The 16,013-nt window shown below is 47.7% G+C and overlaps 1 protein-coding gene across 1 annotated transcript in view; it reads right to left on the bottom strand.

Moving 5' to 3' along the window:
* Positions 1-8,001, bottom strand: part of FLT1 (fms related receptor tyrosine kinase 1) — a gene marked incomplete at both ends in the record, with an annotated part of 109,418 nt that extends 101,417 nt beyond the window's left edge. Inside the window, one exon of the mRNA XM_080614188.1 lies at positions 7,944-8,001. Coding sequence (XP_080470314.1) covers positions 7,944-8,001 — 58 coding nt within the window. The remainder of the gene's footprint in view (positions 1-7,943) is intronic.
* Between the last annotated feature and the right edge of the window lie 8,012 nt (positions 8,002-16,013).

The raw sequence follows: 16,013 nt of genomic DNA, 5'->3' as shown, positions 1-16,013 counted from the left end.
GAGTAGGTACGATTCTGATAGTACTTCCTTAACACCTCTGAGCAGTACACACTATTATGCCAATATGGTCCATAGCTGTAAATGTGAACAAATATGTATTTCCCCAATAATTGTCCAATGTTTTGCCAGTATTTGCCCTAGTTGCCAACAGAAGATCCTGTGGTAAAGCCATTTTATTAAGGAACAGGGGAGAGGTTGTTAATTTAAAAAAATTAGATTCAGAAATTTAACACACTGAACTCACAGTTGGTTATTTGAAATAAATCTGGCTCCAGTTACTACCAATTAAAATTACTACCACTTCGCATCATACCTGGGCAGCCAAGACCACTCAGTTCAGTGCACTGTGCCCACACAGCACCTGCTTGAAGGCACTCGCTTCACCGAAAGGTTGTGTTCTGTCTGTGCTAAAGTCATCAGATTACTTTTGTGCATGAGCATGGGCACTTTACATAATGCCAATTAAAAATAAATTTCAAAATTTAACATTCAGAGAACCTGTGAGGAAAGAAAATAACCTTAGTTACCTCTTTTATCCATCCAGCTTTAATAACTCTAGAAACTTATCATCTGAAATGAGCACCTTTGACACTATCTAGCCTGGAGAAGTTGCTCATTTCATTAGCTATATCAAGAGAAAAAAATTAGAGCGGGAATAAAACCAGCCAACCTTTTTATAAAACCAATAAACCTTTTATTTCCCATTGAGCATATGGAACTGAAAATAGGAAGCCAAATGTACAGCCTAACACTTCCATTATGAACTCTTATGAGATCATCACTTAGACAAACCACACCAAGGGGCGAAATGCATATAGATTGTGCGAGTTGAGAAAAGCAAGAGTAGTATCACAGCTGTGGTTGTGACTCCATCATCTGCCCATCCAAAAGCAATCCCATATGATCAGCCACTGGCATTCACCTAGGAGGATGCCTTCACCCATGGTTAAGCCCATGCTGCTTACAGGAGAGTAGGTAGCTCTACCCATATTATGCCCGTGAGCCATCAGATCTACTCCACTTACTGACCCGCATCAGCAATCACTGTGCCTCTGCTCTAATTCCACCATGAACAGATTCCAGCACATAATCATCAGTTCAATATTTCTGAGAAAAGTTTATCCCATTAACTAGTGCAGTAAAAAGTATTGATACGGTATAAAGACAAAACATATCTGTGCATTAAAACAGACACACAAATAATTTAGAATTCTTACACAGAGTAAGGGGGTTCATTTGCTTGACCAAATTAAATTTCTTTACCAACTTCATGCTTAGATTGTTACAGATTCCCTGGCAGGAAAAATTAAGCAATATAATAGGATGGAACTGGAAGACTGTTTCATATAGACAGACAAACTGCCTACCTGCCAGCAACATGCCAGCTCAGCCAGCGACACAGGCCTGTCAAATTCATCTGGGGCTGTACTACTCATTAAGCTGTGCACAGAGAAATAAATTAGGAACTATATAAAAGAAAACTTGAAGCAAAGTTTCAGGATTTCCACTTTGCTGAAAGCTGACTGTTATTATTTCCGATGCTCCATCATTAAGGCTGAACTGTCCTGTAGCGTTCCAAGACCAAAAAAAAGTAAAAGGACAAGGTTGGGAATTGACTTTCCATCCACCCTACAGTCTGCAGAGGAGTCCCTTGCAAAAACTCAAGAGACTAAACCCATTCTGAAGTTAAATGATAATCAAAACCACAAAGTCTACAGTAGGTACACATGCAGAAAGCTTCTGGCAAGCTTGCCTATGCCCCAGTTTACTTTGGGAAATGTATAATTATTAATATTTAGAGAACAGATCAGGACAAACATTCATTACAGTACTTCATGAGACAATAAAAGGTGGGTTTTCACCCAAACCGCTACCAGCACATCAGAAGAAAAATCTCTGTATTACACAATATAATGCAACTTAATCCCACTATGTTATATCCATTTGCCATAAACACAGACAACACCTAAATTTTGGCAGATGTTAATTTTAGTTTCCTCAACCCTCAATCCCACGGTTTCTACTAAATAACCATGGATTTTAGATCATACTACAAAAAAATTTCCTCTCTGGATATTTTTATCAGATAACCACTTCCTGCAAGGTTCCTTGAGCTTCCCCTGAAGATCAGATACTGGACACCAGTAGAGACATGACTCGGAGCTAAATAGAGCCCTTGTCTGATCCAGGATGGCAACTCTCACGCTTCTCTTAACACTAGTCCACAATGATCCTGATGAGATGTTTTTCCACAGAGGAATGACAATCGGAACAAAAGGGGCAAATTCCTTCACTCCATGGCAAGGAAGAATCCCACAGGAAGGACGCTTAAGTGAACTATGTGAAATTGTGAAATTCCCCTCATGAAACGCCCTCACACTCATCCCTTGCCACTCCCCACGCACTAAGCAGGGAGTCCTGTTCCCAGAGCACAGGCTTCCCAAGGGAACTTCCAAAGAGCAGAGACATCTGCTCACAGGTCCTCAGCTCTGTGAGGGCCACCATGCCCTGCCCGCTCCACCCCCACTTCCAAGCACTGCACAGAAATAATGTCACCATATTGCCACAGCATCTTCAACCCACTGAAGTCCTAGAAACAGCTTCCTTCTAACCACTTCCCCATCCTTCAGCTGCTCTAATAGCAAAGAGCACATTGTTTCAAGGCTGTAACTCCAAAAGATGGAATACAATTTAGAAAGGATTGCATTTAGCAGTGCTTAGTGCCACGTATCAATGGATGTTGGAAGAGCAGCCTCACCATTCAGAGAAGTCATGCAAACAGAAATCAGTGTCAACTGCAACATGCTGGATTGTGCTCCATCTAACTCTGTTACAGGGATGACTTAGCATTGTAGGTTCAGCACAACAACAAATCAGGTTGATTCACCCTATCATGGACAAATTGATTTTGGTAATGAAAATCAAGTGGGATTTGATGGAAAAACAATCAAGATAGTAAAATCAGGTCACCAGGAACATGAACCTTTTGCTTCTCTATTAACACAAGCCAAACAAAAGTCTGGGAAGATGATGAATAATTCACTTAGGTGTTTCACAAGCATCTATAATGGTCTTTAATACAGATGCATCACAAGCAAAATCATTCTTCTCTTCATCTTTAGGCTGGCACATTTCCAAACACCACACCACACAAAAATCCAAATACCAAACATAACTTAATACACAAGAAACAGTCATCCACACTCCCAGTCTAAATTTCTCCATACATCTCTATGGCTCAAGACTTACATTTCAGAGAAAAGCACCTCTGAAATGTATAGTTTCAAATCTTTTCCCCCACACCCTTGTGTTTCTCAATCTGTTATCTCTTTGCTAAATTCCAGCATGAATTCGTTCTGCTGGCCACAAAGGTCACAACGTTGGCTTTGGAAAGAATACTAATGCCTGTATTTTCGCTTTTCAATCTGCTGCTTACAGCACATCTTTTTCTTTTAGCTACCAGGATTTATGCAATGCTGACCTCCAACCTTGGGGGAATGAAACTGAACTTCTGCATCTTGATAGGAGAAAACTGTGTGGGCACCTTCCTGAAAATCATGGGACCAGCTTTAGGGTGAGCGGTTCCCACATGGTGACCAAGTCAGGCTATTCCCAGCTGTAATGCTTGGGAAAGGTTGTTTCTCTGTTGCAGGAATATGTGTAGTAAGGATGCATCACAAGGGCAGAGAGAGAAGAGCCTGGTGCTATCCATGGGTGGAATTCCTGCTCAAATATGCACAGAAACATTTCCCCACACTCCTACAAATATTGACAGAGGGAGGAAAAGATACTGCCAGGGGAAGAAAGAACCAACAATGAAGTGTGTCTGTGGAGGTAGCAGTTTGCTTCTTGAAGGTCTCACACCAACAGGAGAGACTTGCCTCCAAGAGCAGAGGTGACTGTGGTTGGGCATCCCACGCTTCATGGCAAAGCTACTCTTGCCACAGTCTCACTTTCCTCTCCTTCTGGGGCTGCAGCAGAAAGTCCGAACCCCTGACTTTGGGGTATTCAAAGAACCATTTTGCTGATAAAGCCCCACCGGACAGAGACTTCTGAAACGCCGAACCTTAACCCTCATCTGCTGAGTTTCTTCCTTTCCCAATCTCAGTCAGACACAAAAACTAGCAAGCTGATAAACATTGTGCTTGAAGTTTCCAAACCACATTAAAGTGGAAGGACTCAGCAACTGTCCTGAAAATCTGGACAATTTCCTTTTGTGCTATACACCCACACAGTGTGAAGGGCTACTGGTTTCAGTCTTTGAAGCATCTGAGCAAAAAATAGGCTCAGCTTGTTTGTTATTGTTCACATGTAAAAAAAAATCCAACCACCACCACCACAAAAAAAGATCTTCAAATCTCCCCAACAGCAAAATTTTAAGGTTTTAAATATAGTGGGTGCTTCTGCATATGAAGATCTTTACTAGGGCACAGGCCAAGTCCTGATTTCCTCCAGCAGGAGCTGTGAATCTAGAAGATGCTAGCCTTGCCCAAAGGAATTGCTCCAGATTTATATCAGCTATAAGAGAATGAAAACTAGCTTTGTGTCAAGCATATGAGCAAAACACCTGTCTAGTTAAACATAAGTGATGAAAGTGATTTTCTTTACCAATGCCAGAAAGTTTTATACTTAAACTCCATGTCTACATTTCTTAAAAGCCTGTGTTATGCAGCAGGGTCTAATTCTTCTCCCCTATGTGAATGCAGACTGGAATTTTTAGGGGAGCCCAGTTTCCATGAAGATCCAGAAGTGGGAAACCCAGTTTTTCTGGACTCTATTAAGATCTCCAGCCCTAATCCCAGATTAGGCCATAGTAGCTGCATATCTGTACAGCTGCTTCAGTAAGAACTTACATCAAATTGAAATCTTAATGTGTGAACGTCTACCTGAATAGCACTTTCAGAGAAGTCCGGTTAGTTATTGCAAGAAATTAACCTCAGCGCTGATTAGATTTGACCTGGAATTTCTTCCTTCATTTTTTTCCATCTGACCACGAAATTGAAAAGTCTGTCATTTGCTGGGGATTTTGATGATCTAGATCCAACTGCAATAATTGAGATTCATATTGCACTCTTCACAGATAAGATCGCAATGGAGTAACTACCTCCTAGCTGCTAATTATGAGGTATTGCTTTGGTGTGGAAAGCTGGAAACACAGCCAAATTATCATTTCATGTTTCTGGAAATGCAGGCACATAACTCTCAATCCAGGCTGTAGTATCTGATCTTTTCAGGGTTTAAACCCAGTACTTCACATTCTCACATGCTATCAATTAAAATAATTGCCATACAACTTGGGAGATAGCATTTTATATGGCAATAACATTTTCATGCTGACCGTTATGTATGCAGTCTTTGGCATAAATGCATGCAATACAGTTTTTGAAATAAATATATACACAAAACACAGACAAAAGTATTGTTCTTTCCCACATTAGCCAAAATACACATGTGCATAGAAATGCAAGAGAGCTGAAGCGCCCAACACTTACATGTCAAAGAAACAATTTCCTTAATCTTATTTTTCAAATGAGGACTGTCACAGCTTGCAGCTTGAATGTTGCTTTAGGGAAATTTAAATTGTTAAATATATATAAGGGAAAAGACCTCCTTCTGTTGCTTCCTTATAAAGCTCTCTCTAGTAACTCCTGAACCACTGCCTATTTCTCTGAATCTCCTCTGATACTTGCCAGTAAATGGAAGCTCAGCAGACACCCACAAAGACTGAATTACAAGAGTGGACCATACAGGGGTGATGAATCAAGTTCCATCAAGAACACTTGAAAAGGGAAGTGCTGGACAGCCCGACTAAGAGTTTTAAGTAAATAGGCAGTAAAGGAGGGTGAAATGGGAAGAAATGCATAGAGCGCTGCATGGTACAATACATCCCATCACCTCACCCATAACTTTGAGACTTCCCATGCAAATGAAAAAAAAGAAAAAAAAAGAAAAAAAAAAAAAAGAAAATGGAACAAAATATTGAGTGAAAAAAGTCTAAATTCATATTTTGGATCACAATCTCTTGTACACTTAATGGAATGATATGCCTTTCCAGCATAAAAATGGTTGTAAAGGCACTAAGCCAAGCTACAGAGAAGCATCTCTGCAATGCCTACCGCACCTGAGTCAACCCAAGGATATATGCCCTGAGCACTAAGAGGACCAGGTTTTCCCCTGAACAAGCCAAGTTTTCCCCACTGGAACTGGTCTAGGGTGCCCATATCCCTGACAGAGCCTGGAACAGGAAGGTTAACCAGGGTCTCTTAAAGCCCCTAGCTCCCAGTGCCCACCTTCTCCCTGGGCAGTGGGTTTGCCATGATTTGCACAATGGAAAACCTTTCCGGCAGGAAAGAGGAAGCCAGTCTCCCTTGCAGAGCTGGTCACTGCAGGAGCCCATGTGGGAGCGGGACGCCGAAGTTCAAGCTCAAGCTGTGAAGGAAGCCTGGCAAGGATCTGAACCCACATTTCCTGTATCCAAGGTGGGTGTCCCATGCCTGTGCCTATTTCATCCTCGGCATAAGAACCTCCTTGGCAGAAACAAATAATGTGGGGAAATTAGCACTTTCCTGGGGAAAAGAAAGGGAGAAAAAAAAAATAATACCCATGTATCTGCACCAAAGTTGATGAATCAGCATTTCCCGAGCAGGAAAACGTCTCGTCGGAGCGGCTCCGCCAGCTCTGCTCCCCGGCAGCCTCGGGACACGGCTGCAGCCGGCCGGCAGCATGGGCAGCGCCGGAAAGCGCCACGCCGGGGCTGCACCAGCACCGCTCCGAGCATTGACCGCTCCCGCGGACTCAGCGGTGAGAGACGGGCCGCGACTCTGGTCGCCAGCGCCAGAGAGCGCGGCGGATCGGGAGGCAGCACCGCTAAGCAGAAACAGCACCGCTAAGCAGAAACACCGCGCTGCTCCGCCGCTGGCCTTGACGCCTGGCCCGGGGGCAGCTCCGGTTCTTCCTCCCCGAGACGGGGCTTGCTGTCGCTGTCCGCCGGCGATGCTGCGCGCTGGCACCGCGGGGCGCACAAAGAGAGCTGCGACGATGCTGCGGAGCCGCCGATCCGCTCCGATCTGCTCCGTAGGGCAGCCCCATGGGTCGGCGGCCCTGCGGTGCCGTAAGCCCACGGGAGACCCGCCCTTGCCCGGCCCCACACACCCAGCTCCCAGGTGATCACCAACGCAAGCGCTCGGACGCGCTCCTGCCAGCCGGCGCTGCGGCCCAGCAGAGCCGGCTCCTCGCTCAAAGTAAAATAAAACTCGGTTAAGAAAAGTAAATCCGCACTGATCCATCCCGACACACGCAGCACTGAGGGATGCAGGCGCCGTAGAGCAGCTCCATCCCACTCTCCAGAGAGACGCACGCCGGGTACCCCCCGCAGGCAGCCCCGACAGATGTTCCACTCTCCCGCCCAGGCAGGAGGTAGCAGGACCTGGATGTTTGAGAAGGAAACTGGCACCTTTTCTGCTTCACGGGGGAGGCTGACACTTAGAAACAAAGTGGGGAGGAAAGAAGCCTGCCCTGGGGCCAAGACATGCTCTCTTTCTGTGATGCACCGGTTCGGACATCTCCCAGAGCGGTTGTTCCCCGTGCCCAGGAGAGCCTCCCGCCGGCATCACCGCCTTGCCCGGGGCAGGGGATGCACTGCGGCCCCTCACCGCTGGTACCCCCGGGGCGCCGCTCCCGGGGCACCCCCCCGGGGATCCGAAGGCTAAGAGCCACTTGAGACGCGGCGCTTGGCGACTCTCTGAAAAGCGGGGATCGATTCCCCCTGCCCTGCCCAAGAGAGAGGGGCGGAGGGCAGGCAGGTGCCGCCGGCTCCAGCCAAGCAGGGTTCGGCGGGGCTAGTCGGGAGGCGCCGCCCAGGAGGCACGATGCTGGGGCACGTCGCGGAGAGGTTGGCGCTGAGCGGGGACTGGATGGGGCAGCGGGTCCTGGCGGACCCTTACCTGCGAGCAGGAGGGCTGCTCCCAGCAGCACGGTCCCTGAGAGCAGTTGGCGGGGCATGGTCCTACCCGCGGGAGCGCAAGGCTCTTCCGCTGCCCACGGCGGCGAGGCAGAGACAGAGGCTCGGGCCGCGCTCCTACGGGCTCTCCTCAGTCCCAGGCTCCTCCTGCGGTAGCGGAGATAACGGCGCAGCGCGGTGCGGATCCGCATCCAGCAGCCCCTGAGCCCTCCCCGCCCGCGGAAGGGAGTGTCCGCTGCGAGCCGCCCTGCCAGCTTCACCTCCCGCGGGCATCAATTAGCAGCCAGCCCCGGCCCCGCTGATTTATAACTTCTCCACCCCTCACCGCGCACCCTTCCGCCCCTCCGGCTCACATCCTCCGCCTGGAGCACGCCCTCCCCGGACGCGTCCCCCGCCCGCCGGCGGGCACAGGGTTGTTCTCCCGCGGGTCTCCCGGCCCCACCGCCCCTGGCTGTGCCCTCCCTAACCGCCGGAGCCCGCAGCTGGGGGGTTTCCAGTCACCAGGGACACGGCGGTGCTGGGGCGGGGAGCGGGGCTCGCCGCCTGCCCGTCGCCGGGCACCTCCAGGGAAGGAGCGCATAGGGCTTGCGGTTCCTGGACCGAAGGCTGAGCGCTGGGGGACCCCGTCCAGCACAGCCCCTCTCCTGCTCCTCAAGAAGACCCCGGCAGCGCCGCGCCCCGTCGCCGGCTCCTGGGCCGGGGCCCAGGTCAGGCCGGTACCGCGCTACCTTTCCGCTGTTGCCAGGCGGGGTGCTCGGAGCGACCCAGAGCGCTGCCCGTGCCCCGGGGACTGAGGCTCCTCTTTCCGACTTCACTGGGGAGGGGGAGCCTGCCCTGTGCACGGCCTGACCCGGACCAGCTCTGGTCCCCTGCCAGCAGCATGGGGCGCTCAGAGCAGAGAAGCCAGCAAGGAGCAGCATGGGCTAAAGATGCTCCAGGACTCTGCCCTAACAGTGCTGCTGCTGGCCTTCAATGACCTTGTGACACCCAGGGCTATCCTAGAAATATATTTCTTCTCCCTATGCACTTACCTCATGTTTTCCATATATATTTTATTTTGTGAAAGACCAGAAGAGAGCCCATGACAGCAAAACTCAAGCCCTGTGTTTCTGCTTCTCTCCTGTGTAGCCAGAGAAGGGCTATTGGGTGAGTCAGATCTTTGGTTTGACCCAGTATGGCCCTTCCTATATCTTTACACTATGACATAAGTTGCAAAAGTGTCTGCATGAGGCAGGTAAATGTGATCACCCCCACTTTACAGAGAAGGAAATGAAGGCACATAGAAAGGTTAGGCAGCTAGTCCAAGGTCATAGGAAGCTGGTGACAAGAGCCAGAAATAGAACTCAGATCTCCTGTGTCCCACCAGACCATCCTGTGCAAGAAAAAAATGAGAAGTTTGTGTTGTTTTTAACTTCAGAACTGTTTAACTTTCAAGTTTAAAGTCTATGAGAATGTTTCCTGCATGCTTCTGTCTGACTCCTATTCACAAGTGACACTAAGCTAAGAATTTAAGCCTGCATTTTCCAATCTTCCTGCCCCCAGCTGAGACCTTGAAAATAAAACAGTTACGGATACCTTCCCCCTCATCTGCTCACACCATGGGGGGAGCAACCCGGAGGTTTCTTTCCAGAAGAAGGTGACTCATAAGAAATCACCTCCTCCAGTGGAGAGGACAGCAGCTGGGAAAACAGTCGGCCAGTGAGGACAGACCAACCAGAACTGGGACATTGGGCATCCTGACAGCTCAGAACCTCTAGGAGCAAGGGCTCCCTGTGGAAGGAGCTAAGGGAACTGTATGTCCCTGTCTTTGACCTACGCAGTGCTGAGTACATGCTGAGTGTGAGATGATGCAGGCCCCATCACAAGCTCAGCAGCCATGCCACACCAGTTCCTCCCCACCCTCTTCACACCTCCTACATCGCAGCTGCATTCAGTCATGGTCCTTTAAAGACCACAGCACTTTGTTAAGACATACCTTCTTCCTTCTCCAACAGTGTCTTCCTTCTCAGCAGATGTCATCGGCTCCAAGGATGTCGGAGCTGAAGACCAGGGAGGGCAAACCTGAAGATCTGAAGAAACACCTTACTGCTCTTCGTATGCTAGTGCCAGGGAGAGAAGAATTGTGGGAGCCTGCATGAAGACTGAGAAGACCCCAGCAGTGAGATACAGGGAAGAAGGAGGCGGTAGACACTCCCATAAAGCAGAATGAATTTATGGTGGGAAGCCTGCGAAGCCTGTGCCTGGAACTGGATGAGGAGGTAAACGCATAGGCTGAAGCATCTGGACAGACAGAATGTTGCATGAAGGGGAGGGCTGTGTGGAACCTATCTGGATCTTAACTTTTGTGTACTACCATGTAGCTGGCAACACATAGAGGAGGAAGAACTTATTTTCAAGAGCGGTTTAGATACTATGGCCAAACAAACACTAAGGAACTGGTCATAGATGGGCAAATGTTCATCCTGCAGGCAAGACGGTCTCTTCATACCAAAATCTTTGGCCTTTTTCCAGCACTAAGTTGTGGATGGCGTATGTGCAGACAATTTTTGTTCTTGGAGTAAAGGAAACGTAACTGTTGTTACATTCCCTTCAGCTCTGAAATATGGGAAATACCCTTTTTCTAGCATTTGTTAAAAAGATTATTGCTAAATACTAGAAAGGAAATCAGCTAAATTTAGCAGCTGAGTATAAGCCCTCTTTGAAACATATCAGGCAAACATCCTTGCTGCAGATCTGATGATCTGCTCAATCTCCAGGGCTACAGAAGCTGCAAAAGAGAGAGGAGAATCGCCCTTCACAGTAGACAACATCTTGTCTACAAAGTGTTCACTTTGCAGCCCAGCAGTACCTTGTATTGTTGAATTTTACCCTACTCTGGATTAAGATGGCTTCTACCAAAGCTTGTGCTTGAACAACTCATACATCTCACACTAAGATCTTCAAGTTGTCAGGCAGCAAAAGCATGAACTTTCCAATAAGCATCCCTTACCCCTGCCTGGCCAACAAGACTCATTGGAACAACATTGAAAATGAGCAATAGGAAATTTGATTGAAAAGATGAGTAATCAGGGCATTCAGCTCCTGGGTCCACCTTAAGCAGCAGACTACCATGCTGCAAAGAAACACAAACACTGCCTGAGCACATAGGACCTTTCATAGCTGAATACTTAAACAGGGCATTGCCTCTTGTCTCCTGTCTGTCAGTCTTTATGACTCTTGTATGTCTGGCTTGAACAGTTAGGTGGGGTGGAAACTCCTCTCAACCCGGATATGACTTAGTCAAGTTGCTGGGACACATCCTGAGGTTGTGGATTCTACTCCCCATTGGAATTAGGACACTTGGAACATCCTGTCTCATGGGAGGAATTGCTTGGACAATTCCCGTGGACCTGGCAAAAATAAAGAGCCTGGAAAATCCCACTCACACCAGCAGCTGATACCCTCCCAACCTGACCTGACTCCTTCCAGTCATGGAAGTGATTTTTTAGTTGCACTGATGCTCAAAATAGCTCCCTGTGGCACTGGTTCCAATGTTCAGAACATCACACAAAAGGCTACCACCAGCACCTGCACAGCAGGTGCCTGCCCATAGAAGACTGCATGAGCCAGAGTTACAGCTGAGGGACCTTATGATATCTGTTGATCCCTATACTCACAGCAGAGGTAGACATCTCATAGGAACAGACTAGACTGTCTCTGAGATGGTCTCAAGCTTCAGCTGTTGGGAGAGATGTCAAAGCAGAGCAGATTGGATCTCCCTCTACAGGTCTTCTGCGGAATCTGCATCTGCCAACTGACTCCTTTTAAGAGGGCTGGGTGCTCCCTGGACTGAAAATGTAGGTAAAGAAGTGAAAATGTGACAATTTTTGTAAAGCCAGTGGGAAAGGGTCCACTGCTCCCTATCCATCAGTGGGAGCCTTCTCCATCCCCACAGTCCCTTGTCAGTTGCAGTGTTATAACCATTTCTGGGGCTCATGACTGTTTCCGGGGCCCAGCATCAAATAGTTTGGTGAAATAACCTGGGACACAATTTGCCTGCTTTGTATGGAGGGCCACTTATAACTTGGATTGTGTCACTGATACAGCTTGCAGCACACCCACACAATGGGATACACAGTGACTGTGACAACCAAAAGAATACTGAAGCTTTTTATACTGATCATAGAATCATAGAATAGTTAGGGTTGGAAAGGATCATCTAGTTCCAACCCCCCTGCCATGGGCAGGGACACCTCACACTAAACCATGCCACCCAAGGCCTCATCCAACCTGGCCTTGAACACCACCAAGGATGGAGCATTCACAACCTCCCTGGGAAACCCATTCCAGTGCCTCACCACCCTCTCAGTAAAGAATTTCTTCCTTATATCCAATCTAAACTTCCCCTGTTTAAGTTTTAACCCATTATCCCTTGTCCTGTCACTACAGTCCCTGATGAAGAGTCCATCCCCAGCATCCTTGTAGGCCCCCTTCAGATGCTGGAAGGCTGCTATGAGGTCTCTACGCAGCCTTCTCTTCTCCAGGCTGAACAGCCCCAACTTTCTCAGCCTGTCTCCATACGGGAGGTGCTCCAGTCCCCTGATCATCCTCGTGGCCCTCCTCTGGACTTGTTCCAACAGTTCCATGTCCTTTTGATGTTGAGGACACCAGAACTGCACACAATACTCCAAGTGAGGTCTCACGAGAGCAGAGTAGAGGGGGCACCTCCTTCGACCTGCTGGTCACATTCCTTTTGATGCAGCCCAGGATACGGTTGGCTTTCTGGGCTGCGAGTGCACACTGTCAGCTCATGTCCATTTTCTCATTGACCAACACCCCCAAGTCCTTCTCCACAGGGCTGCTCTGAATCTCTTCTCTGCCCAACCTGTAGCTGTGCCTGGGATTGCTCCGACCCAGGTGTAGGACCTTGCACTTGGCATGGTTAAACTTCATCAGGTTGGCATCAGCCCACCTCACAAGCATGTCGAGGTCCCTCTGGATGTTATCCCTTCCCTCCGGCGTATCAACCGAAACACACAGCTTGGTGTCATCAGCAAACTTGCTGAGGGCGCACTCAATCCCACTGTCCATGTCACCGACAAAGACGTTGAACAAGACCAATCCCAACATCGATCCCTGAGGGACGCCACTCGTTACCGGTCTCCAGCCAGACATCGAGCCATTGACCACAACTCTTTGCGTGCGGCCAGCCAGCCAGTTCTTTATCCACCGAGTGGTCCATCCATCAAATTGATGTCTCTCCAATTTAGAGACAAGGATGTCATGTGGGACAGTGTCGAACGCTTTGCACAAGTCCAGGTAGATGACGTCAACCTCTCTACCCCTGTCCATCAGTTTCATAGCCCCATCATAGAAAGCCACCAAATTGGTCAGGCAGGATTTCCCCTTAGTGAAGCCATGCTGGCTGTCACCAACCACCTCCTTGTTTTGCATGTGCCTTAGATCTAGCTATTGCGGAGACTGTAACCTGGATCAAGACCCTAGGTGAGATGGACTGGGTCTTCTCTACTCAAGGCCTTGCTCTGACTCTGTTTTCCTCTCTCTTTTCAATAAAGTGTTTTCAGTCCCCATTATTTTGACATTCTCTGGTTCTATCTCCCTATGCCAGGGGCAGAGTTTAAGAAGCACACTGTCAAGTAAATCCCATTTACCATCATCATTGTAATTTTAACTGCTGCTGTTATTTGGACTTTCCCAATACAGCTAAAGCTGCATGTAACACAAAGTTCCTTAGTTTTCTCCAGGATTGTAAGAAGAAAAAGCTGAAAGCTCTTCTTTGCACTACAGTGTCTACTGGAACAGCTACTTATACCTGTCCACCAGGCACATGCATTGGTAAGTGTACCCAGAAACATAAGCTCTAGCTGTGGTTGTACTTACCCTGAGCAATGCAGAGCTTTAACTTAAGTTATATAAACTCTTGGCTGTGTACCTGGCCAGTGTGTATAGCAATGGCAGACAAAAGTTGCAGCAAAGAATTAGTCCTTGCAGGATAACTTCATAGCACTGCTGTCCATCCTTCACTGAAGGGTAAGACAGCTCCAAGCAGTGATTGTGTCATCCCTTCATCCTATTTTCCCACCTTCATTAAAGCTAGGTCCACCTTTGAGGGCAGGCAAAGCAGGCAGCTGTCCAACCAGAGAAAGAAAGTAGGAGCAATGGGAGTATACAATTTGCCCCTGCTCATTTTTTATTATAGTTGGTCAACCAGCATGAACAATTAATCAGAGTAGCTAGTATTTTACTGGGAGGTTATGAAGCTAGTGAGTTAGAGCTCCTGCAGTACTCAGGCCCAGAAAATACCTGCCTTCCAGCAGTTTTAGTGGCTAAGTTGAGGAACTTAGCTGCTGGAGTACAGGGTCAGTGCTTTTGCTGGTGGCAGCTGCTGTGGAGAAAGCTAGAGGTGAGCATCTGCCCCTCCTATACCTTGGAAGCTGCTTTTAAAATTAGGCCATTCCACTGGTCCCTGCTTGTGCTACACCAGCAGTTAAAAGCGTGCCTTGTCTTGTACCACCACTTTGGCCTTGCTGGGTGATCACAGGCAGTGTCTGACCCTGTCCACTGCCCTGGGACCTGATTCTGACCTGTACTTGTCATTTAACCTTCTGGCTTCTTGCTGGTGTGGCAACTGCTCCCACCTGCCTTTTTGCTGCACTGTCTCACTTGAGAATGAAACATCCCTCACTGGTTCCTGGCACATCCACATGATTTTGGCTCTGTTCACATCTCTTCCTGTTAGGACTATGCAGCAGAACGCTAGTGATTTCACTCCCCTTACTAAAAGCAAACTCTATTACAATACACACTTTCTTTCAAAATATTACACAATTGATTTTACATGTGCGTTCAGCAATATTTCACTGAACAGGGAAAAAAAAAAGTGGAACAAGAATATTTTGTCCCTTAAAAACACAAGTACAATAGAAGAATGCTAGTAAGCATTTCTACTGTATACTGGGTCCCGCACGCATGCACATCTGCATCAATATGGGAATGACCTACTTTCAGCATAGCTGAGTTAATGTGGTGGTGACATAGCACTCTCAGCTTCATCTCCCAGGCATCTGAAATCCAGTCCCCAGCCATCGCTTCTTCCCTTTATCCTGGAGGATATATGTATATATATATCTATATATGCCTTTCCTGGAGCCACCAGTACATTAATGTACCAGGATAAGTGTGTGGAAAGAGGCAAGACCACATGAAAGGATGGATTGCATCTCCTTCTTGTGGAATCCGGCCAAGGTCACTACATTTCAGTGGGAAAGGCAACCAGGAGGTCAGCAAAAGAACCACAAAACCAAACCAAAACATATCAAAAAGGGAAAACTACCCAAGAAAATATATTAGGCCATGAAAAGAAAACCAGCCTTACAATGAAAAGCTCTTTTCCTCTTACCAGCCCAAACACTAACCCCAAAAGACTTAGTGTTTCCTCACCATAATACAAACCAGGCCTCCACGCCAGGAGCCCACACAGCTGCTGCTCACAGAGAAGCTGGTGACTCAGGGATGTGCACGAATGGCGATGTCCTGATTATTTTGGAACAAATCATATACAAAATGTGAACAGAAGCAAACAGCTATCTGACCACAGAAATGATGTTCACAGGAGCATCTTGGGAGTTGTACTGGGAAATGTGGGATATACACAGCACTGTCAAGGTTCTGCAGCACCACAGTAATGTGTATGGTTACACCAGATGTGCTCCAAATAGTAGGGTTGGTGTACTCCCTGCCCCACGTGTTGGTTCACTTAGACGACTGCAAGCAGAGCAGTTTCAGGAAAGAGGATTCAGTGAGCAAGTTTGGAGCTCTGCGCTCAGGGAGATGCAATTGGACTAAATCAGTGGCAATGCAAGACCACAGGACAGGTGGAAAGAAAGAAAGCTCACTGCAACATATGCCCAGAACTTCATCAGAGCTATCTCCATCTCCATATGCAAGTAACAAGGATAAAGTTTTACAGAGGAAGACTAAGGAGAACTGTACCAGTCCAAGGGGAGCAAAAAAGCTTCCTCTGAAATGCACTAGAATCATCTTTTCTTTTGTT

Source organism: Psittacula echo, assembly GCF_963264785.1.
Source record: "Psittacula echo genome assembly, chromosome: 3".
NCBI classification, from domain to species: domain Eukaryota; kingdom Metazoa; phylum Chordata; class Aves; order Psittaciformes; family Psittacidae; genus Psittacula; species Psittacula echo.
Note: the sequence above shows the minus strand (reverse complement) of the source record. Positions and strands in the feature narration are given on the sequence as shown.